Below are 23,452 nucleotides of genomic sequence, written 5' to 3'. Positions count from 1 at the left end.
CTTGGAGATGCTTGCACACAATCTTGGGAGCTGTGCTGTCCTGGGGCCCTCTGGCTGGCTGCATTTATACTGCACCCCTCACTACAGCTCAGCACAAGCAAAGCCAAGCCTGTTGGCTCCAGAAAATACTGGTCATCTCCTCTACTTGTTCTCTGGGCCCTGCTGGTCTAAGTGTTTGTAAGACTAATTTGTCATCCCCAGACCCTTCAGAAGTGCCCAACCCGTGTATGTGCATCAGATCTGACCTCACTGTATTTTGTGTAAATAAATAGGAGTAACTGCTACCCAGCCCAGATTCTGTTGCCCCTGGCCATCCTGTGTCAAATATTGACACCACAAATCCAGGACTGTTTGGGTGTCAACAGTATAGCATAGGGTCACAGACACACATTTGGACAAAGAAGGAACTAATAACTAGGCTTGTGGAAGCTCGGCAGGGCAAGGGAGAAAGTAAAGGGCTCTTTTGTTCTTTTAAACTTATTTTTTCTCGTGCATTAGTGTGCACATATGTCTGTGTTGAGGGTGTTGGATCCACAGGAACTAGAGTTACAGAGTGTTGTGAGCTGTCATGTGGATGCTGGGAATTGAACCCGGGTCCTCTGGAAGATCAGCCAGTGTACTTAACCACGGAGCCATCTCTCCAGCTCTTAAAGGGCTCTTAAATGGGCCAACTTTGGAAAGTGGGGACAGGTCATGGAGAACATAATGCCTATATCTTAAATTCTTCTATCCAAGCCACTATCATTTCTCACCTTAATTATTTCAGTAGCCCACTAGACTTTTGCAGTAATCTCTTTGGCTTTGGCTCTTTCTCACTTTCCAAAGTCCATCTTCCATACAGCAGACATAAGGATTTTATTTGTTTGTTTGAGACAGGGTCTCACTATATATCCCTGGCTGGCCTGGAATTTGTTATAGAGACTGAGTTGGTCTTGCACTCTCAGAGATCTGCCTACCTCTATCCCCTTGACTGCTGGGCTTAAAGGCATATGTGCCACCACTTCTAGCTAAGGGTTCTTTCAAAAATATTTTTAGGGCTAGAGAGATGGCTCAGTGATTAAGAATATTTGCTGCTCTTCCAGAGGACCCAGGTTTGATACAGCTCACAACAGTCTGTAACTCCAGTTCCATGGAATATGGTACCCCCTCTTCTGGCCTTCTCAGGCACAAGGCACACAGATGATGGATAGACATATATACAGGCAAAACACCCACCCCAGCACTCCCATCTCTCCCTCCAGTCTTTCTAACCTGGATCTGTTAACACAGGCCTGTAATCCCAGCTGCTTGGGAGGCTGGAGCTCTACATGAGGACACACACACACACACACACACACACACACACACACACACACACACACACAATTCGTGAACTATGCCTTGAGCTCCATCCCCTTCTGACTTATATATAAATAAGGGCACTCCTTTCTCCAGCTGCAAGCCTACATAATGTACCTTGTTTGTTTTGGTTTGGTTTGGTTTGGTTTTTCAAGACAAGGTTTCTCCATGTAGCCCTGGCTGTCCTGGAACTCACTCTGTAGACCAGGCTGGCCTCGAACTCACAGAGATCCGCCTGCCTCTGCCTCCCAAGTGCTGGGATTAAAGGCACGTGCCACCACCGCTGGCTATGGAATATACCTTTAAAAAGGTCTCCTCTGTCTCCCCCAAGACCCAGCTATAGCACTCTTGGGCATATACCCAAGGAATGCTCAATCATACCACAAGGGCATTTGCTCAGCTATGTTCATATCAGCTTTGTTTGTAATAGCCAGAACCTGGAAACAACCTAGATGTCCTTCAACTGAAGAATGGATAAAGAAAATATGGTACATATACACAATGGAGTACTACTCAGTCGGCAGAGAAAAACAATGACATCATGAGGTTTGCAGGCAAATGGATGGATCTAGAAAAAAATCATCCTGAGTGAGGTAACCCAGACTCAGAAGGACAAACACGGTATGTACTCACTCATAGGAGGATACTAGATGTAAAACAAAGATGACTAGACTGCTACACAACTCCAGGGAGGCTACCTAGAAAACGGGACCCTGGGAAAGACCCAGGGATCACTCAATGACAGAGAAATGGATGAGAGCTACATGAACAACCTGGACGACAGTGGGAGTAATGAAGGGCAAGATTTGAGGGAAAGAAAGCTAGGGGAGCAGGAGATCCCAGCTGGATCAAGAACAGAAAGGGAGAACAAGGAATAACAAACCATGATAAATGAAGACCACATGAGAACAGGAATAGGCAGAGTGCTGGAGAGGTCCCCAAAAATCCACAATGATACATCCTCTGCAGACTGCTGGCAATGGTCGAGAGAAAGCTCGAACTGACCTAGTCTGGTGATCAGATGGCCAAACACCCTAACTGTCCTGCTGGAACTCTCATCCAATAACTGATGGAAGTGGATGCAGAGATCCTCAGCCAGGCCCCAGGTGGAGCTCCAGGTGTCCAATTGTCGAGAAAGAGGAGGGTCTGCAAGAGCGTGAATTGTTGAATCCAAGATTGCAAAAAGCACAGGGACAAATAGCCAAACGAATGGAAGTACATGAATTATGAACCAAAGGCTGTGGAGCCCCCAGCTGGATCAGGCCCTCTGGATAAGTGAGACCATTGAATAGTTTGATCTGCTTGGGAGGCACCCAGTCTGCGGGACCAGGACCTGTCCTTAGTGCATGAGCTGGCTGTTTGGAAACCTTGGGCTTACACAGGGACACTTTGCTCAGTCTGGAAGGAGGTGACAGGACCTGCCTGTACTGAATCCACCAGGTTTAGATAAATCCCCAGGGGTGCCTTGATCCTGGAGGACATGGGAATGGAGGGGAGGGGTTGGGAGGAAGGTGAGGGTGGGGGCGGGAGGGGGGAGGACAGGGGAACCCATGGCTGATGTATAAAATTTAAAACACATAATAATAATTTTTAAAAAAAAGTCTCCTCTGGGGTTGGGGATTTAGCTTAGTGGTAGAGTGCTTGCCTAGCAAGTGCAAGGCCCTGGGTTCGGCCCTCAGCTCCAAATTAAAAAAAGGGGGGGGGGGAGGCTGGAGAGATGGCTCAGCGGTTAAGAGCACTGGCTGTTCTTCCAGAGGTCATGAGTTCAATTCCCAGCAACCACATGGTGGCTCACAACCATCTGTAATGAGATCTGGTGCCCTCTTCTGGCATGTAGGCAGAACACTGTATACATAATAAATAAATAAATCTTAAAAAAAAAAAAAGGTCTCCTCCTCCAAAATGAAATTCTATGGATGAGCTAAAGAAAGGCACACCCTCTCCCTGAATAGAGCACCCGAGTATCTGAGAGGAGAGCTCAAGTTGCATCTCTTGCTGCTGCTGGTGACAGCACCACCCCACCCTCCTGAACACATCCTTCTTTTCCTACCCTCCAGCCCCCAGCCCCTTTCTGGGAAAAGAAAAGCCTGCTCCTGCCCAAGGGACTTTGCTGTTCTCCGCAAGGAATATTTTCTCCCTGGATCCTCACATGCATGGATCCTCGCACCTAGGGTCTCATCTCAAATATGACTTAACTCAAGGAACCTTCCCTCTGGAGTCGTTCTATGACATTTCTGTTTTGTTTTTCTTACTTAGTAGTTACTACTAGTAACCTTGTTTATTGTTTGTGGTTTATTGCCTGCCTCTCTACACACACACACACACACACACACACACATACAGCTGTACAGCCCATGAAGCAGTATCTTACTTGACTTGGCCCCTGAGCCTTGAGCAGCCTGGCACATAGTGGCTCTTCAATAAATATTTGTTGGATGAACACATAGAAAGGAAGGGTTGGGCCAAGAACCGCGCTTTTTCTGGGGGCCACACGAGGGCGCTGCTCTCCACGGCCTGAGTCGTTGGAGCCGCTCCCTAAGAGCAAGGGATTGTGTTTTTGTCTTTCTGCCAAGGCTCGGAAATGGCAAGATGGCAGGGGGGAGTATTTGAATCTCTGCCTAGTCCTGGCTCAACTCAGTCTGGCCCCAAGGGATGGCATGTGGAGGTGCATCTCAGGACAGAGAGGGGAAAGACAGTCAGGTTTGTTTGAATGAGACACAAAGCCCTCATTGGAAATGGGATTCAGATGTCTCTGTCCCCTAACCTCCTCAGTGGTTCAGGTTGGTCCAAGACAGAGGAAGGAGTCACCAAATCACTGAGGTGGATTCAGTCCCCAGAGGAGCCAAAACTGGCCTAGGGGCTGAAAAGGCAGGGGAACCCCTGTGACCATTCCTTCAAGAATGTGTCCCAACCTTAGGGGGCAAGTGACTCAAGAAAGCTTGAGGGGACAGAATCATGGGTTTGGCATGAATAACCCCAAACACGTACTTCTGCTAAAGTTTGGAAAGTCTGCCCTTGCCTATCTCTGTGGCCCAGCACCAAGAGTTCCTTATAACCTCTGGTGCCACCAAACCTCCTCCCCAGCCTCATTTCAACCTCTGAGCCTGGGTGCTCAGAGCTGGGCAGATTGGTGAAGGGGTTGCCTAGGAAGCCAGGTCAGCCTCTGGTCTCCTAGGCAGGGCCAGGGGAAGGCATGCTGTGTGTAGAGCAGCCCTGGATGTGCACCCTGGGGTTCAAGGACCTGGGTCTCATCCTGGTGATGTCACAGAGTTCTCAGGAGTCCTTGATGAAGGGCCTTGTCTCTGAGTCTCGGCTTTCTCTCGTGGAAACAAAGATGGTTGGGTAGATAATTCCCAAGAATCAAATCCTCCTGCAGTAAGATATGGGAGACTGCCACAGGGATGAGTGTGGCCTCCCTCCTCCTCCCCAGGTGAAGGTGATATTCTAGCAAAGTAGTAAAGAAATTTATCTTTGCTGAACAAAATAGAGCCTGATGTGGTGACACATACACACATTTATTCCAGCTGTCCAGAGGGAGAGGCAGGTGGACCTCTGAGTTTAAAGACCAGCCTGGTCTGCACTGAGAGTTCCAGGACAGCCAGAGCCACACAGTGAGGCCTTGTATCAAAAAAACCAACCAAGCAGCTGGGTGGCAGTGGCACACATCTTTAATCTCAGCACTCAGGAGGCAGAGGTAGGCGGATCTCTGAGACTGAGGCCAGCCTGGTCTACAGAGTGAATTCCAGGACATCCATGGCTACACAGAGAAACCCTGTCTTGAAAACAAACAAACAAACAAACCAAACAACAAAGCAAATAACAACAAACGAAAACAGGAATTGTCTATTCCAAATAGTCATGACAGCTAGACCCACACTGCAAGAATTTGTACAAGAGACTTCATCAATAAGCATACTTAGAAAAACACTTTTCCAAAGGATATGAGAGAGCTCTTTTGGTGTGTATAAAAGAAGTGTGTGTAGGGGTGGGGGGAGGAAGAGAGAGTCTGCACGTGTAGGTTGAAGGACAACTGTCAGATTTCTATTCTCTCCTACCTGTAAGACTCAGGGATTGGACTCAGCTCCTCAGATTTCGTGGCAAGCATCCTTACCCACTGAACCATCTCTCTGCCCCCCATGCCTGTCTTTTATGTCAGTAGTTTTCAACTCCTTTAAAATCTGGACTGGGATGTAGTCGAGTTGGTAGACTATTTTCCTAGCATGTGTGAAGTCTGGGGTTAAATCCTTACCACAGAATAAACTGGATGCCTGCAATGCCAGACCTTGGGAGATAAAGGCAGGAATTAGAAGTTCAGAATCATTCTCGGAGGCCAGCTTATGAAACATTGGACCCTGTCCCCCCCAAAAAGGGAAGTTTTTTTTTTTTCATACTTCACTTTTATAACATGGGCTGTTAGCAGAACTCTGTTCAAAGGTAATACCCTATCTGCACACTTAGTCTTAAAACAAAATCAATACCTGGAGGCAGGCACAATGGAGCGTCTTTAGCTCCAGCTACTCAGAAGTAGAGACAGAGGGAATGCTTGAGCCCAAGAGTTCAGGGTCAGCCTGGACATAATAGCAAGATACCCCGCCATCTCTAAACAAAATCGTTCACTATGTAACTCTTCAGTCAAGACTGTTCTAGAGATGACATTACAGATATCTATACAGGCTTACCAGGAATATGACAGCTATCATTACTGACTGATGCAGATACCACCAGAATGAGCATTCCATTCTGACTTCCTTCCCGGAAAAGCTCAAGGAAAACCCCTCTTTATATTTTATATAAATTATATTTTTATATATTTGTATATACCTCTTTATATTTTATATAAGTTGAAGGTTTTTTTTCTGGCTTGAAATGATGCAGGTTTCATGTGTGCTGTCACAATCACTGAGTTCATATATGTAACTGCCCTGTTATGTCTGGAAAACACGGCTGCCTTGAAGTCATTTACCACCTCTGGCTGTTATAAATAGTTCTGCCCCTTGTCTGCATAGTCCCTGAGCCTTTGGGGAGGAATATGCTCTAGACATCCCAGTTAGGGCTGAGGCCTCTCATTTTTTGTTTTTGGTTTGTTTGTTTAGACAGGGTTTCACTATGTACTCTTGCCTGGCCTGGCATTCACTGCGTAGACCAGGCTGGCTTTGAACTCAACAAAGATCAGCCTGCCTCCACCTTCCATGTGCTGGAATTATAGTACAGATGTGCATCACCACAGCTGGCTGGTCACAATCCTTAGCTATGTAGCCCTGACCAATTTTTTTCTCAGATGCCTTAAGAATTACCTGATAACAAAAAACTCTCCCACAAATTCCTCGAGTGTCCTTTAGGGGGCAGTATCTCCTCCTTCCTAAACCATTGTCTTAGACCAGCCCTCACTGTAGATGGTTGTTAAACTGTTAAATTGCCGCCCTGTAACTCAATAACCAATGAGGAACTGAACATGCTTGTTTCCGGTACAGAGTATGGTGTGACTGCATTCCAAGGTTAAGCACTGGAAAAATTAACAAGAGTACTAACTCACTCACATGGAGCTCTGCATTTTCCTAAGCACTTCAGAGACTATCTCCTTCAGTTGTCCCAAGAGCACCATAAGTAGATGCTTTTGTTTATTTGTTTCTTTTCGTTTTTTGAGACGGTATTTCTTTAGCCCTGGCTGTCCTAGAACTCGCTCTGTAGACCACACTGGCCTCAAACTCAGAGATCCATCTGCCTCTGCCTCCCAATTAAAGTACCATCATCACCTGGCCTTAACTTACAAGCAAAGAGACTGAGTCACAGGCAAAAGCCTGTAGATCAGCCACTACATAGTCTGGAGATTGTCTCAGCAAGCCTTTGACAGCAGCGTGACAGGAAATAACACATGATGGACTCCATGGCCAATGCCTGGACATGGCATGACTGCTCGAACCCTCTATTTTTTTTTTTTTTTAAATGCCAGGAATCTAAGTCTTGAAGAAGGAGATGGGCTGCTTGAGGAAGGAGGAACCCTTTGTTCCCTTCCTGCCAGCAGAAAGCCATCTGTGAACGGGAATGGCTGAAGCGTGAAGTCACAGAAATGCAGTTGGAAATGGAAGTGAATGAGAGAATGGGGGCATTATAAATGTCCTTTCCTGGCTGAGTGTCCTGGATTTCTAGACGTTTCTACCAAAGCTTCTTCCTACCACATCCATTCCTATTCTTTATATTATTCCAATCCTGGCCCCACTCAGGTGTCAGAGCATGTCCATCCCCATTCACTACCTGATGCCTCAGGCCAACATAAAAGGGTGCAGGGGGCCTCAAAGACAGGCCATAATTCAACATTCTAAAATTGCTTGATGAACTGACTCAGATAGGCTAAGAGGAACCAGCGAGAGACGGGGAACAGTGGCCGTACATCCTGACCGTCTGAGTTTGGGTGGCTCTCGCCTCATGGCTACCTGTTGCTGAAGCATCCATCCCCTGGTAGAGTGTTCTCTTCAGTCACTCTCCCCCAACCCAATAGAGCTCTGGGGATGCTTAGGACACAACCAAATCCTCTGCCCACAAGCTTCTGTATGAACTCTGAGCAAGAATTGCTGTTCTTGGTATGACGTTTCCCAACTTGTAATTTTCTACCTCATTACTATGCATAGGCATACCTGGCCCTTCATCTCCGAGTATTTTAGATTAGCAGTATTTTAGATTAGCTACCCTAGATCGTCACAAAACTGTCTTAGCAAGACTTTACAAAAAAAAAAAAAAAAAAAGATGATCTCATTACAGATGGTTGTGAGCCACCGTGTGGTTGCTGGGAATTGGACTCAGGATCTCTGGAAGAGCAGTTGGTGCTCTTAACCTCTGAGCCATCTCTCCAGCCCCTCAACAAGCCTTTTGATAGCAACATGACAAGGAAAAAAAAAAGCATGATGGACCTCCCTGGCCCTAGACACAGCACAATTGCTTAACCCCTCATTTCATATCTCTCTCTCTCTCTCTCTCTCTCTCTCTCTCTCTCTCTCTCTCTCTTATTTTGGTTTTTGGAGACAGGGTTTCTCTGTATAATAGTCCTGGTTGTCTTGGAACTTGCTTTGTAGACCAGGCTGGCCTCAAACTCACAGAGATTTGATTGCCTCTGCCTTCCAAGTTCTGAGATTAAAGAAACTCATAGTTTTAATTGAAGAATCGAAGGCTTGAAGCAAGGCGCAGGATGCGTTGAGTGCATGGATATATATCAAATCCCCACTTGGGAAGAAAAAAAGGAGAGAGAGAGAGAGAGAGAGAGAGAGGGAATTTGTTCATCATAACAACTGTCATTAACCACCTACCACCTACCGTGTGTCAGAGACCATATTCTATTTCATATACATGATCTGATTTATTCATCACAAGAGCCCTGTGATAATCACTATCATTGCCCTCAGTTTGAGATGTATAAACTGCATATAAGAAGACACTGGATAACTTGCTACAGGTTAGAAAGCTGAACAAAGAGGCTAGAGAGATGGTTCAGCAGACGAGGGCATTTGCTGCCAAGCCTGATGGCCTGCCTGAGTGTGAGGTCTGGGCCCCGCCTGGTAGAAGGAGAGGAATGACTTCAGCATTTCACAACCAGTGACAAAACAAATGAATGTACAACAGGGTGGGGAAAAGAGACACCAAAATCAGCGCCACAGTTCAAACGTAGAGTTGTCTGATTCCTGAGAGTGTATCCATTTCACCAGCCGCCCCGTTGCTCTCATTCAACCTACCTTTCGGCCCAGTTAGGCAGTGACTGTGGTCAGCACGCCCAGGACTCCCTCAGTAAAACTGACGATGTTACTGTCTGCAGAGGCAGAGGGGAGGCTGCTGCCTTCTCATCCCTTGCGCGGATGCTGTTAAACAGAAGCTAGAAGCCCAGATCAAAGAGAGGGCTGCACGTGGGTCAGTCATAGAAATTCTCGCTGGGTGCCCTTAGGCTGTTACATACATCTTTGAGCTCTAACCCCGTCAAATGGGGGTGATGTTTCTAGCATATCTGATGTTGGGGGAATCAATAAGAGAACACAAGCTAAGCATTGAGCACAAGGATGTGTATCTCTACTCAAATTTCCTCTGCCCCTGCCTCAGAGGCTCCAATTCCAATCTTGATATTGCTGTCTTGGTCTCTAGCGCTGAGATTATAGGTATGAACCACCATGTCTGGCTTTACATAACCTTTTGTTTGTTTGTTTAGTTGGTTGTTTTTATAGTGCAGGGCCTTGTACATGCTAGGCATGTGTTCGTCTCATGAGCTACACATCCCCAACCCTGAGTCTAGGCCTTCTTTGTTTTGTTTTGTTTTTCCAAGGACAGGGTTTTTCTGTGTAGCCCTGGCTGCCTTGGAACTCTCTCTGTAGACCAGGCTGGCCTTGAACTCAGATCTACCTGCCTCTGCCTCCCAAGTGTTGGGACTAAAGGTGTGTGCCACCACTTCTGGCTCGGCCTTTTCACCTTTAGTATAGTCCCTCGTGATTCTGATGCACAGTCAGGTTGAAGGGAACCCACCTACAAGATATATATACCAGCCGCAGAGGGGAAGGGACCATGAGTGGTCCCTCTCCAAGAGCACCCCTCATGCCACCCCACTCTGGTTTCTTGTGCCTCCTTTTCTCCCAGCTCCTCCACACTGGCATGCAAGGGTACTCAAATCAAGAACTCAGTGCTTTAGCAGTGAGTCAGCAGCACTCAGAGTCCCAAGGAGCCTGCCTTTCTAGATGCCTGGGAACCCAGCATGGGCTGGGAAACAGGATGCCATAGGTTCTGCTCTAGATTAGTTCCCAATTGACTCACTAGTAGCAAAAGGCCGGTCAGTCCCCAGGCCTCAGTTTGCTCCTGCTCAATGGAGAGTTCAAGAAAGCAGACTTCCCCATGGGGGGGGGGGGGGCTCTGGCCCTTGGCCACGAAAGTAGGGAGAGAGACCTGCAGGAGGGGAAAAGAACACGGAACATTCTTGCATAACTCCGCTTTTCCATTCCCATCTCATTGGATCCTCACAATGATGGGGAATAAAACTCACCGTCTACCCGGACATCTTCATGCCCTCCGTTCTCTGCCCTGGCCTTTGTCCCACTGGGATTTCACGTCACCACCTTTCTGGTCTGCGTGCTCCTCTCTGCATGCTTCAAGCTTGTTTCTACATCCTGCTCTTTGCACTATTGATGAGACTTGGAATGCCCTGTCACCAATAATCACATGTCTGTTTTCTTCTTCTCCTCACCCAGGCCTCAGTTTACCCATCGCCTTTTCAGATAAGGCTTTGTTACTCCATCATCAAACCTAAGGTGTGAGTGCAGGCACCAGAACACATCCTCTTCCAGCATATCACTTGAACTCTCATCTTAGCATCTCCCTGGCATCTGAAAAGTGTTTTGTGAATGCTTAGAGAATAAGCCAGCTAATGAGGCTACCCCAGGATGAATTATGATTGAGATGTTTTGCTTTTGAGACTAATCCTCATGTGGTCTAGATTGGACTAAAATAACTAGAGGAGGATGACCTTGAACTCCTGATCCTCTTCCCTCCATCTTACGGGAGCCCGGATTACAAGTGTGTGTCACCGTGCCCAGGAGTTTGCTTTTGGCGGCGGCGGCGGCGGCGGCGGTTTTTCTTTTTTGCCACTTTTGAGGAGCTGAAGATCAAACCCAGGGCTTTGCACAGGCTAGACAAACTCTCTGCCACTCGGCTGCATTCCCATCCTGTAATTTTGTTGTATTTTGCTCAGTGTTTTGGTCCCAGGCTCTCTGCAGTTCTGGGAAGGGAAGTGACTATGTCAAGTCCATTTCAGGTTTTTCCGTCTTCTTTTCTCCAGGCCCTTCCTCGTAAAACCTGACACACAGACCTGGGGAGGGTGAGGCTCCTGAGTGTGATGAAAGCCTGGAGTTGCCCCAGTAGAGCTGAGCTGACGTGGGGGTGAGGCGGAAGGACCTAGCATAGGAAGGAAGAAGCAGGCTAGGGCAGGAGAGCAGGGTGTGAATGGTGGGAGGGGAGAAGGGGAGTGATCTGGTCATGTGTCAGGAAGTATCTCCCTCCACCCTTCCCTCAGGAGAACCCTGACCCCTAGATGGCTTGGTTTTAAGAAGGTGCAGATGAAGGTGTGGTTGGGGTGGTGGCCTTCTGAGGTGCTGAGGTCCTAGGCCTGATACTGCATACCCAGACGAACACCAAAGGTGGCTTTGGGCCAAATAGGTGACAAGTTAGCTTCCGTCTGAAACCCATTTGTCTGCACATGGATCCTAACACCTGGCCAGACTGGGTGTCCAGGGAAGGGAGGGAAGAGGGTCTCTAAGGAAAAGGAGTAATCAAGGTTGAATGTCCGGTGATAACAACAACCAACAGCAATAATAGGTCACATTTATCAAGAGCTTATCCCCATCGCTATACTTTCTGCTTTATATGTGTCCCCTCATTCGATCCTCAAAACGCTCTCTACAAAGGAGACATTGTTATTCCCATTTGGGATATGTAGAAACTGAGGCCAGTAAATCAATTATCTTAGGGTCTAGAGACATGGCCAGCAGTTAAGAACACTGGCTGTTCCTCCAGAGAACCCAGGTTTGATTCCCTACGTTCACACAGGGGTTCACAACCATCTGTGACTCTAGTCCTGGGGAATCTGATGCCCTCGTCTGACCTCTGTGGGGACCAGGCAGGCGTGTTGTACAGAGACATATATGCAGGCAAACACCCATACACATAAAATAAAACAAATTAACCCCCTTCCAAAAATATAAAATCAGTTATCTTGTCCAAGGTCACACAGTAAGTAGCAATCTAAGTCTGTAGACACAGCAGTGCACTGTGGAAACCCAGGCCTGGGAATGTATGGAGAAAAATTAAGAGGGGCGAGCCAGATTGACCCTTGCAAAGGTGGGGGTGGAGTAAGGAGAAAGAGTGGGATAGACAGTGTATAAATAGTAGGCCTGTTTTTATCCCTACACATGGCTGAATCAGGCAAGTGCTCTGTCTGGCACCATTTGAGGACTCTGAATGCCAGCCCAGCCCTGTGTCAAACTCCCTACCCAGCACGTCCCTGGGAGCCGAAATACTTACTGCGGGAGTCATTATTTGAGTCAGGACATTGACTCCAGACGACCCCTTCCCCGTAAAAATACACCAGTTGGAAGAGAAACATCAGTCTGGCACGGGTCGCACATACTCATCTAGATTAGCAGGCTGGGTCCTTTGAGAGGAGAGCTCATGTTTGAGAGGGTGGTCTGATTGCAAAAGCCTGGGAATTATGTTGCATAGCTCAGAAATCCTAAAGTAGACTACGTCCCCTGGGAGAAAGCAGTGGAAGCCACTGCTTAACTTCCTTTGCTGTTGCTGGATTGGCATCAAAAGACTGCAACTTCAGGTCTGGTCCCTCTGCCCTCCGGAGACGAGCTGGCATTCGTGTATCTAATTTTTAAACGATAAACGAAATACTATTTACTGCTTGCTGTGTCGGTAGGCTTCTGAGTGCAGATACCTAGTGTGGAACGGGGCGGGGGTGGAGGGGCTTGTCAAAGATGCAGGCACAGGCCTAGAACAGCGCTCAGCTTTCACTAGGCTGCCGCGGGACCGGCGTTGGAGGAAAGGTAGGATCCGGTCTTCACCACCTGCTGGTCATTCGCCCTCCACCCACACTCCGGCCACGGTTGCTCTGGCCTGGTCCCAAAAATGTGAGAGCCTCCGGTCCCTCCACGACCTAGTCCCCGGCAGAGCCACCGGCGCCTCCCGGGGCGGGCTTCCCGGCGCGGGGTAGGGGGAGGGGAGGGGGCGGCGCCGGGCGGGGCGGGGCTCCCACTGCTGTTCCAGGAGCCTTATTCCCGGCCGCGCGCTGCCAGCCAGCGCTCAGTCGGCCCTGGGAGCTGCACACCACAAGCTGCTGGTCGGCCTGACGGACGTGCAGGGGCTGGGCGGACGCACGGACCGACTCGGGACAGACAGACGTACCGCGGCCGCAGAGCTCCTCGGCAGGATCGCACCCAGACACGGGCAGCAGACCTTGCCTGGTGGAGTCTCGCTGCCCTCCGCCGCCTGGCCCCGGTGCAGGCGTCCAGCGGCCGCTGCATTCAAAGCGATCACTGACTGCCTCGCCGTCTCCGCCAGGCTCGGGACCATGAAGCTGCTGCCGTCGGTGGTGCTGAAGCTCTTTCTGGCCGCAGGTAAGAGGGCAGCTGATGTCGCCGGGGTCGGGGGGGGGGGGGGGGCGCCGTGGGGGGGACACGTGGGAAGGTCGCTGCGGTGCCTCCCCCCCCAACCCCCAGAGCGGGCCACTTGGTGGGGCCAGTGCGCCCTAGAGGGCGGGCGTGGACCTCGATGGCGTGGTGGCGTGGGGTCTAGGCGATGGGTCTGATGTGGCCTCCTCTCTCGCCCAGTGTTGTCCGCGTTGGTAACCGGTGAGAGTCTGGAGCGGCTTCGCAGAGGTCTGGCGGCAGCAACCAGAAACCCTGACTCTCCCACTGGATCCACAAACCAGCTGCTACCCACCGGAGATGGTCGTACTCAGGAAGTCCAGGATTTGGAAGAGACAGATCCTAACCTTTTCAGAGGTGGGTAAGCATCTAACCTTAGATGCTGTTCATGAATACACAGGCCTGAGATTTCTGCTGTTGCCCCCACCCCATCCCCTGAGGGGATGTTTATGGAAGACTTCAAGGAAAATCTGATGGCCTGATTGTAGTTGGGGGGTTCTGCAAATAATGCTATCATTCTTATCTTTGGTCTCACCTGGTGTGGGTTCTTCTGTATACTTTGGAGCAAACTGAAAGAGGCAGATTGTCCTCTAAGGTAAGCTAGATGATAGGAAAGCATGGCTGAGATGCTTTCTCTAGAGTTGTTTTTTTTTTGGGGGGGAGGGAGTTAAGACAAGATTTCTCCGTGTAGCTCTGGCTGCCCTGGAACTCCCTCTGTAGACCAGGCTGACCTCATATTCACAGAGATCTGCCTGCCTCTGCCTCCCGGGTGCTGGGATTAACGGTGTGCCACCACTGCCCGGTGCTTTCTAAGGAGTATCTTTGCATAGGGGCGGGGGGTGGGGAGCTGCTGTCCTATCTAGTGTGTGTTTGTATGTGTGGTGATTATATATAAAGAGAGATGATAGATGGGAACATCGAAAGTGCAGTGTTAGTCTCCTTCTGTCTCCAGGTTAGGGAAAAGGGGCGGTGAGGAACTCTTGGCTTTGGTAGATGAGGCTAGCACCCCAGCAGCTGGCAATGAATGGTGAGTGCTGGGTCTCTAGGAGGCTCTGTTGAAATGCTGTGCATCTGAAACTCGTAGACTTCCTGCCCACTGGAATTTCTAAGGAGACTCCTAGAGGAGAGAGTTACTTACGTGTGATCCTATAACCTGTCTCTGTGGCTGAACACAGGGACTGGGCAGAGTCCAGAACCTGATGGCCTCCCTGCCTCTAGCCACTTGAGGTGATTCTCGGAGGTGGAGCCAGCACTAAGCCCCTTGACCCCGGAATGACTATATTTGGTCGGAAGGAGGCACACCTGTTCAGCCCCACCTGCTGCTCAGCCTGCCTGCTCCCTCCTCACCCAAGGCTTTTCTGAGGTGCTTGCTCTGCTTGGCATAAGTCAAGAGTCTGCTCCAAAACAGAGGCTGGGGTCCCACACTTTTCCCTTTCTACAGTGGACCCTTGGGGTCACCCATGTCCTCCTGAACAGTCTGGATTCTCCTGGCTCTCTCTTAGGCTGGGTAGGGCTGGGCTGGGAAGTGACTCACCCCCCACCCACATGGCTGCTCCTCATACCTCTGCCAACCTGACTCACTGCTCCCTCTCCTCAGCAGGAGCCTAACTTGTCAATCTCCTTATTCTCTCTCTCTCTCTGGTTGCCATGGGTCCTTTCCTGCTTTGCTTTCCCTGGCCAGCTGCATCACCTTCTGAACTCGGAAGAAGCCAGGAACAGGACCAGGGACCACAGTTCTAATCCTGTGCTGCCCTGGGGCAGGTCCTGCCTTTTGGGGATCCTACGGTTTTCATCTTGAAAGGGCCTTGGCAATGTTGAAGTCTCATTTGTCTTGAGGAGTCTGTGTCCCTAGTCTAACCTATCATTTTTACCTTTCCCCCAGACACAGGCTGTAGCTGTGGACAATAAGCACCTTTTAACTATTGCGTTCAGGGATGGGAGAGGCTGACATCAGACTCCTGGGCTAATGGCCAGTCCCAGGGGGATGTGAAGTTATTCTCTCCCACTTCTGCCCCCTCCCCACCCCCCACCCCCAGTATCTGCAGCCTGCAAAGAAGAGGAGAGATGTCATAGTCTAGTTCTTTCCGGATAGTTCCTTGTACATATTGTAACCCCCTCCCTATCCCAGGTGTGAATAGGATGTTTGAGGATAAATCTAAATGGTTTTCTGAAAAAGTGCATACATTGTTAAAGGGCATGGGGTGGGGCAGATATTTTGGGCAAACTCAAAAAAAAGGAAGGTTTTTAAAATCAGGGATAGCCCATTTGCTGTTTCAGAGCTAGGCTCTGCACCCAACATGTTCCCTGAAACCAATGGGAACTCCAGAGGAGGTTCTAAAGCTATAGACACTCTTATTTTAGAAGCTTCCCACCCCAAAAACAGCCAAGTTCCTTCTCCCAAAGCAATTTTTGTCTGTGACACTATCTCCCTGCAAGTGGGTCACTGAGAATGGTATCAGGAAATGAGGCTGACTGAAGGCTAAAATAGAATCAAGGAGATGTGGGGGAGTCACAGATGGGGGTAGAAAGTGGGCAGCACTCGAGTGCGAGGCTGGTAGCTTTGCTCAGTGGGCTGTAGTTTCTCCAGCTTTCTTAGAATGAGGCTCCTCTTCCTTGGAGCCCAACCAACTTCTATTTCCTCCTAAAGCTTCCTCTTTCTGGTAGTTCTTGAAGAGCTTTCCCAGGCCTCTGACTCCAGGTGGGGGTTAAAGAGTGTGTGCATCCTCATCTCAGCAGTGGGGCACCCACCTAGAACTCCATGTTCTAGACACTGGGGTGGGTGGAATGGGGAGTTTGAGATCAGCCTGGCTTAGATCTGCAGGTGTTCTCTCCAAAGGACAGAGTCTTAACTGGGTACCTTTTCCCTGCAGTCACTTTCTCCACCAAACCACAAGCGCTAGCCACGCCAAGCAAAGAAAAGAATGGGAAAAAGAAGAAGAAAGGCAAGGGATTAGGAAAGAAGAGAGACCCGTGTCTTAGGAAGTATAAGGACTTCTGTATCCATGGGGAATGTAAATACCTGAAGGATCTCCGGGCTCCATCGTGCAAGTAAGTGGCCCACCCCAGAAAGAATCCCGTTATCACACTCTGAGCCACAGGTCCTCTTGGTCACTGTTCCTTGAACTCAGAATCTCACCCAGTTTCTTTTCAACCTCTGGGAGGAAGTTCAAAGGAAGGGACATATTTTTAGTCAGCGGAAGTCCCCCGCCACCGCCACCAAAGAGGATGCAATTTCCTGTGGCATGGCTTTGTGACGCTCCTTAATCCTCAATCAGGATCTTTCCTCCTGCATACCCATAAATGAGCATGTATGTAGGAGAGCTGACACTTGTGAAGGGGGTCTTTTATTCTGGCCTTGGCCCCTTCTCAGAAACACTGATGGGAAACATGGCGGAGTAGGTTCCTGGGAGGAGAGCAGCTGACATCAGGTGCCTAAAGTCACATGCTGTGCAGGTGTGTGTACTCAAGTGTGTACATGTGAGTGAGCAGACGTGGATTGATTCTAAGGCACAGAAGGGCTATACAGAGAGGACCCATCATGTAGAATGAGTTGAAACCCCTCCTTTTTACTTTCTCACCCAGGCAAGGAACAGAAGAACATGGGAGACATAGAGGGTATTGACCTTGTATGGAATAGGGGGTTGGAGAACAGTTTTCTTTGTGCGGGATTGCCAGTGGAACCTAACTCAGCCTGTACGTAGCATCACTATTCCCTGTCAGGAGTGTGGGTTCATTATCCTCTCATAGGCCAAACCCAGCAAGTGGCCACCGTGGCAGCCTCTCAGATTTGACGGTGGTGATATGCTCACTGGCAGGTATAATGTCACCACTATGCCTGAGGCCAACACCCCACATCAGGCTACAAACATCTGCTCTCTTCCCTGCCCAGAGAGAGACAAACTCTTGGAGCCCTATGACCCTTCCTAGGAGACGCTGGACAGTCCAGAATGCTATTGTGTGTACACTGCTTCCCATCCTGTCAAAAAAAATCTGTCTGTGTGGCATCTCTTCCACCTATGACTGGCGTGCGTCCTTTGGCTTTTAAAAGCAACCTTGTCCTGTCTAATCATACACAGCAGATCTGTCCTGTTTTTAGCAGTTGACAGGCAGACCCATTGCTTCCCACCGTCACAGTCAGTGTGTCCCTTCCTATAACACCCTGGGCAGGAGCTTGTTGTATTGGAGAGACTTGTTTAAGAATGGAAGGATCTCTGTCTGCTCCTTCCCAGTGTCCTGGGACAGGACAGGAAATGTTTGTCTTAAATGTGTAAAATGGCATCATTAGTTCAGGGAGGAGAAAGTGACTCTGAGGGTAGTCAAGATGGACTAGAGCCAGGAGTCTGTCTAGCCACACTGGCTCAGGGTGTTTCGGCCAATGGATGTGCAGCTCTTTCATTGATCAGCCGAGAAGCAGGACTCCCCTGACCTCCTAAACTCAGAGAACCCAAGAAGCGTGCATAAGATATTATCACTATCTGGGAATAGTGATAATAATCATATTGGTATTATTTCTTCGAGATCTTCATTGTTTACATTTAAATCGAGTTCAGCCCAGCAGGCATGATGGGTATTTATTGGCGCTGTGTACTGTCTGAAGGGATGAAAGGAAATGGTCTTTTGGGATTTCCAGAAGCCCTCTACTGGGAGGGAACGCAGAACTTTCTCTCTCTGCTTGAAAAATGAGGAGACCACAGAGAGTGAGTAGGAAGTCATTTGCATGAGATCAACAGCTAAATAAATTCATGGGAAGAGGACAGGGTCTCACTCCTATCCCAGCATGCTTTTCGTGCTCCCAGGCCACACTGGCTTTTGGCGTTCCTCCTCTATCCCTGTCCTTATAGAGTTGAGCAGGATTTTATGGAGGGCAGCTGTTGCCCTAGAACACTCGTTAGGATTTAGTCTAAGAGAACAGCAAGTGACCAGAAGGCTTTCGGTCAGCTTCCTAGGCACACTTCACAGGCCGGGTCCTCTGACACAGAGATCCTGGTTTGGGGCAAAGTAACATCTGTACACCTATATCTCTGTCCCTTTTTGTGGTTTCTCCTCTACTTTAGACCCAGAAACTGCCAGTTGAGGGTGTGTCCTGGCTGCTGTGGTGAACTTGAGGCTAGCTAGCTTCCTAAATCAGCCTTTGACAGCCACTACAAACAGGAAAATCCTTGTGTCACCCGCCAAAAGTTTGCCTCAAAGAGCAACTTTCTTGGGCTTCTGACTGGCTGCTGACCCAGGAATTGGCTGCAAAGTTTCCTGTGGCTAGAGGAAACCTAGGGGTAGCTGGATTGGGAAGGACTGAACTAGAAGAGAGACAGGCTGGGAACCCCACTGTCCACACTGCTCACATGCAGAGGCTCCCCTCTCTTGACTCCGAGGCTTTACCCTCTGGTTTGATTGTATAATAACTCACAGAAGTGGGGCCGGGCTTTTGGTAGTGGGCTTTTGCTCCACTGAGGTAGGCTTCTATTACCTCTGATCACCTGGCTAGAAATAATAGAACCAGTCTGGAACTCATTTAGACTGATCTCCTCTATCAAATGGTGCTTCTTCCAAACCTTGGAGTAGATATGGAAATATAAGGGATCGTGTAGACAATATCTCTGGACTCTAGAAGGAACTCCTGTTGTCACGCAAGTTCTGAAGTAGGTCACAGACAAGGGGAGGAGAAAAGTGTCCTAGTTTGATGGATGTGTGTGTGTTGGCTTGGGGCAAGACACATGATCTTGCCCTGCATCTGGGGATGTGTGGAATGTACTCAGCCCCCCACCTTCCCTAGGGAAGCCAGGCTTTGAAGGGAGGGAGAAGTGGGTAATATTAGCACATTTACATTATTATCCTTTTGACTCAGGACAGAGGTGTTAGAGGGATTATGTAACTGAATTGCAGGACTCTGAGGCCAAGTTTTATTTCTGTCACCTGAGTAACTACCTGTGGGGTTTGAATGATGATGGTTTTTGGAAGTGCAGGGCTGATCCAGCTTCTGCTTCCCTCCCCTGGACTAGTGTAGTTGCTGAGCTCATCCAGACTGCTGGTTAAATCCAGGCTCGACTACTCACTAACTCTGTAGCTTCGGCATGTTCTTTAGCAGAGGTTAAGCCTTGGTTTCATCAGCTTCAAAATGGGGATGATAACTTCTACTTCACAGGTGGTTTGACCTTAAATGTTCAGTGAATCAAAGGCCCTGAGTTGGGCCCCAGCACCAAAGATCAAAAAAAACAATCTCCGCGAAGCAGTTAGTGCAGAATGCTTGGTCATGACAGGCCTTTATTGTTTGCTATTTATAATTCAAGCTGTGTATAATAGACAATAACGACAATATGGTCAGAGAGCAGATCAGACAGCTCAGGACCTACCAGATATGTTTTCTTCGGTTACCCACATTGCTTGGAATGGACAGAGTTGTAGTGGCTTCTGATCTTGGCCTTGCTGCTCCCTAGTTACGAGACTTGACCAATTAATCACTTTGACCCCTTATCTCTATGCACACATGATTTTCCAGGGATACTCCCAGGAGCTTCCTTTGGGTCCTGGCAGGGTAGGGATAGATTTTTTCTGACTCTGACTCAAGGGTTAGACCCACTAGGTCTTTGTGGACCTGACCTGTCTTTATTCTGCTCCGTACCCAGGAATAGGTATAGGTAGTCCTAAACAGGGACAGGGAGGCAGCGCTACCCAGCCCCACCCCTCTGCCATGGCCTGAGTGGACATCTCTGCTCCTTGCAGCAGCCTCCCAGTGCCCTGCCACCGGGAAGGAGGAATACATCCAGGCTGTGAGGCTCCAGGTGCACAACCTCCTCCAAAGAAGATGCGGTTCAGAGCAGAGGGCCGCATCCCCAGCTGCCAAGCCTACCGGCTGCCCCAGCTGGTGGATGAGCAGTTGTGGAGTGTGAGTGGACAAAGTAGAGTCCATGCCCATGCTGCTGCCCTGCTGCATGACCCTGGGAGGCCCTGCCACCTTTCTGTAGCATGGGGCTCCCACCTACATCAAAGGAAGGGATGTGAATGTGTTTCTTCAGCAGTCTCCCTAAGAGCTTCAAGGAAATGCTTTGTGTTCGGAGAGGCAGTTGTCACGTGACTTGTTTCTTGAGTGAGAAGAGCCAAGGGATTGTTTCTAACATTCTTTCATGCTCTGACGGGGTGGCTGGGCAGGAAGATGTTATCTCGGTTTGTTTGTTTTGTCCCGTGCTGAAGGAGGCCTGAGAGCCCAGCATTCGGAGGCCAAAGGCTGAAGTTTAGCTCCCAGGTTGGGAGCTAGGAGTTAAGTGAAGGAAATGAGAAAAATGATTCCTGGCACGGGGACAGGGCCTATTAATAGGCTGAGCAGCAGTGGGGAGGGGCTGCATGCTGGATGCATTGATGGGCAAGGCTGGGTTTATTTCTGGGTCAGAATGTAGAAGGGCCTCTCTAGAGGGAGTGATACTGAATCCCCGTCAGCGCCATCCATCAGCCTGATGCTCAAGTCCTCTTCAGTGGCTGAAGCAAAACACCTTAGCACAGATGTCATAGATTAGACCCATGTGGAATACATCTAAATTGAGGCCTTGGACTCCTCCCTTGCTTTTTCCCTGCCTGAAGCAGACTCTGGGGTAGGGTTGAAGATGGGGAGAGAGGGTGCTTACACCATTAACTCTATCTTCTTCTGGTTATTCTAGCTGCCACCCAGGTTACCATGGAGAGAGGTGTCATGGGCTGACCCTCCCGGTGGAGAATCCCTTATATACGTATGACCACACTACAGTCTTGGCTGTGGTGGCTGTGGTATTGTCTTCTGTCTGTCTACTTGTCATAGTGGGCCTTCTCATGTTTAGGTGAGTGTTTGGAGCCTTTGAAGGCTGGTTCTGCAAATTACTCACTTCTTTCTCCTCCTAGGACTTAGGACTAGAGCCTCTTCTCATAGCCCTGGGCTTGTTACTGTCTATTTTCAAAAAAAAAACTATTTTGTCTGACCCAGCATGGAGCCAGTATGTAGAGCCCAGAGTACCTATTGCCAGGCCATACGGGTTCTGTTCCTCTGTTCCTCATGGGGTTCACTTCCTACCCCTGTGGCCTGGTAACTCACCCATGGAGATACCTCTTAAACATTTCTCTCCTGGCATTGGTGTGTAGTTTGGTAGTGAAGGCATGGATAATAATATTGATGATAATCTATCAGGGATTGTATTCTATAAGGATGTTTTGAGGATCAAATAATATTAAAATAAATAAAGTCAGGGAAGACGGGTGTGTACCTGCTATGAGGCCAGCCTGGACTACATAGAAAATGCTAGGCCAGCCTGGGTTATGAGGTGTTTTGTCTAAAAACATGCATATATATACAGGCATAAATATCTAAATGCTCTGCTGGTAGAGACAGGAATCCCTTTGGGGAAGCCGGATTTTGGCCAAAGACTACCGAGTTGCCATACCCTCTGGGCTTTTCCAAGAACCAGAGTCATGGGAGTTCCTTGCAAGGACTGGCTGTGGGACCTGCACTTTGTCATCTCCTCACAGCCTTTATCTTCCTCAGGTACCATAGGCGAGGAGGTTATGACGTGGAAAATGAAGAGAAAGTGAAGTTGGGCATGACTAATTCCCACTGAGAAGGACCTGTGCTCAAGGTAACGTCCATTCTTTGCCCTGGGCAGCATAGAGAGGCTGAGGCATGGGTGGGTCTTGGGTAGGTTTCAGTGAGTGCTGACTTCCTTTGATCAGGGGTTGCAGGGGTCAAGTTACTACTGTGGAGTCAGTTCCCATGCAGAATTGTCTTCAGAGACTTGGTGAGGCATCTCCAGTTAGATTTCAAGGTTGTAGTACCCTTAAGTCCCCTTGCGAATGTTCTTTGCCTTTCCTAAGATTGGACCCAGCTTTCAATGCCTTCCTCTTGTGCTCCAGGAACCTTCAGAGGACGGCTACCTCTGAGACCGTGGTTCGTTACAAGTTCTACAGAGGGGAAAGACTTCGCAAGCAGCCCTGAAGACTTCTTCATTCCCAGTTGCTACCCTAACTGGGTCTCCCGTTATTGCTCTGCAAAAGTATCAGAGCCTCTAAGTGCCAAACAGACATGCCCGCTGTGATCCAGATCAGAACACAGTGGAAGCAGGAGCACCCTCCAGGCCTTTCTGATTCCCTCCACCGAGCCCACCGGTTTGTTTAAACACTTAGCATCTGGATTAAAATGCCAGCTAGATCCAGATGCTCCAGGACTTTTGACTGAAAAAAAAGGGGAGGGGGCGAGGAAGAATGATTTATGGATTGGAAGAAAGCCACAGAGTTGAGAAGCTGTGTGTTCAAGTAGCCACAAGGGATCTGCTGTTTGGACCCTCCAGCATGCTGGATTTGATGAGCTAACTGTGAAATACCACAAGCCCAAGAACTCTGAATTTTGGGACTTCTACCCAGAGGGGAAAAAATAACAACTATTTTTTTTTTTTTTTGTTATTTGTTTGTAAAATGCCTCTTAAATTATATATTTATTTTATTCTATGTATGTTAATTTATTTAGTTTTTAACAATCTAACAATAATATTTCAAGTGCCTAGACTGTTACTTTGGCAATATCCTGGCCCACCTCTTTGCAGCTCTACCATCTGGCTCAGTGCCACACTCCCATGTGCTCTGTAACCCGTCTGTAGTAATCTATTGTCTGTCTACATTTCAGAAGCTATCCCAGCAGCAGAGTATCGGGGAGAGTTGCGTATGGTCAGAGTGTAGGGATTGATTTGGGCAGAACCACTCTGTGAGTTGGACTGCAGTCTTGCCTAGGTGATTTTTGTCTACTGTTTGTGTTTTGAAAGCCCAAGGTGCTGATGTCATTGTGTCAAAGATATTGGTGTTTACCTGTGTCCTCTCCCTGCCAAATCTCAGAAGACGTTGGGCGTCCATGCCTGCAGTTGCCTGGCCCCTTTTCCGCCATCAACCTTTCCCACTCTCCCTGGGTCAAGACATTTCCCTTACTCCTGCTGTTCATCTGGTGC

The 23,452-nt window shown here is 48.8% G+C and overlaps 1 protein-coding gene across 1 annotated transcript; it reads left to right on the top strand.

Annotated features, from left to right (window-relative positions):
• The first annotated feature begins 13,117 nt into the window (after positions 1–13,117).
• Positions 13,118–22,938, top strand: Hbegf (heparin binding EGF like growth factor). The gene is made up of 6 exons (XM_036205009.1): positions 13,118–13,475; positions 13,689–13,862; positions 16,376–16,553; positions 21,152–21,307; positions 22,006–22,096; positions 22,371–22,938. Exons 1-5 carry the CDS (start codon positions 13,430–13,432, stop codon positions 22,076–22,078), a joined length of 627 nt encoding a protein of 208 aa, XP_036060902.1. The 5' UTR covers positions 13,118–13,429; the 3' UTR covers positions 22,079–22,096; positions 22,371–22,938.
• Positions 22,939–23,452: the final 514 nt, after the last annotated feature.

Source organism: Onychomys torridus, chromosome 13, assembly GCF_903995425.1.
Source record: "Onychomys torridus chromosome 13, mOncTor1.1, whole genome shotgun sequence".
Classification (NCBI taxonomy): domain Eukaryota; kingdom Metazoa; phylum Chordata; class Mammalia; order Rodentia; family Cricetidae; genus Onychomys; species Onychomys torridus.
Note: the sequence above shows the minus strand (reverse complement) of the source record. Positions and strands in the feature narration are given on the sequence as shown.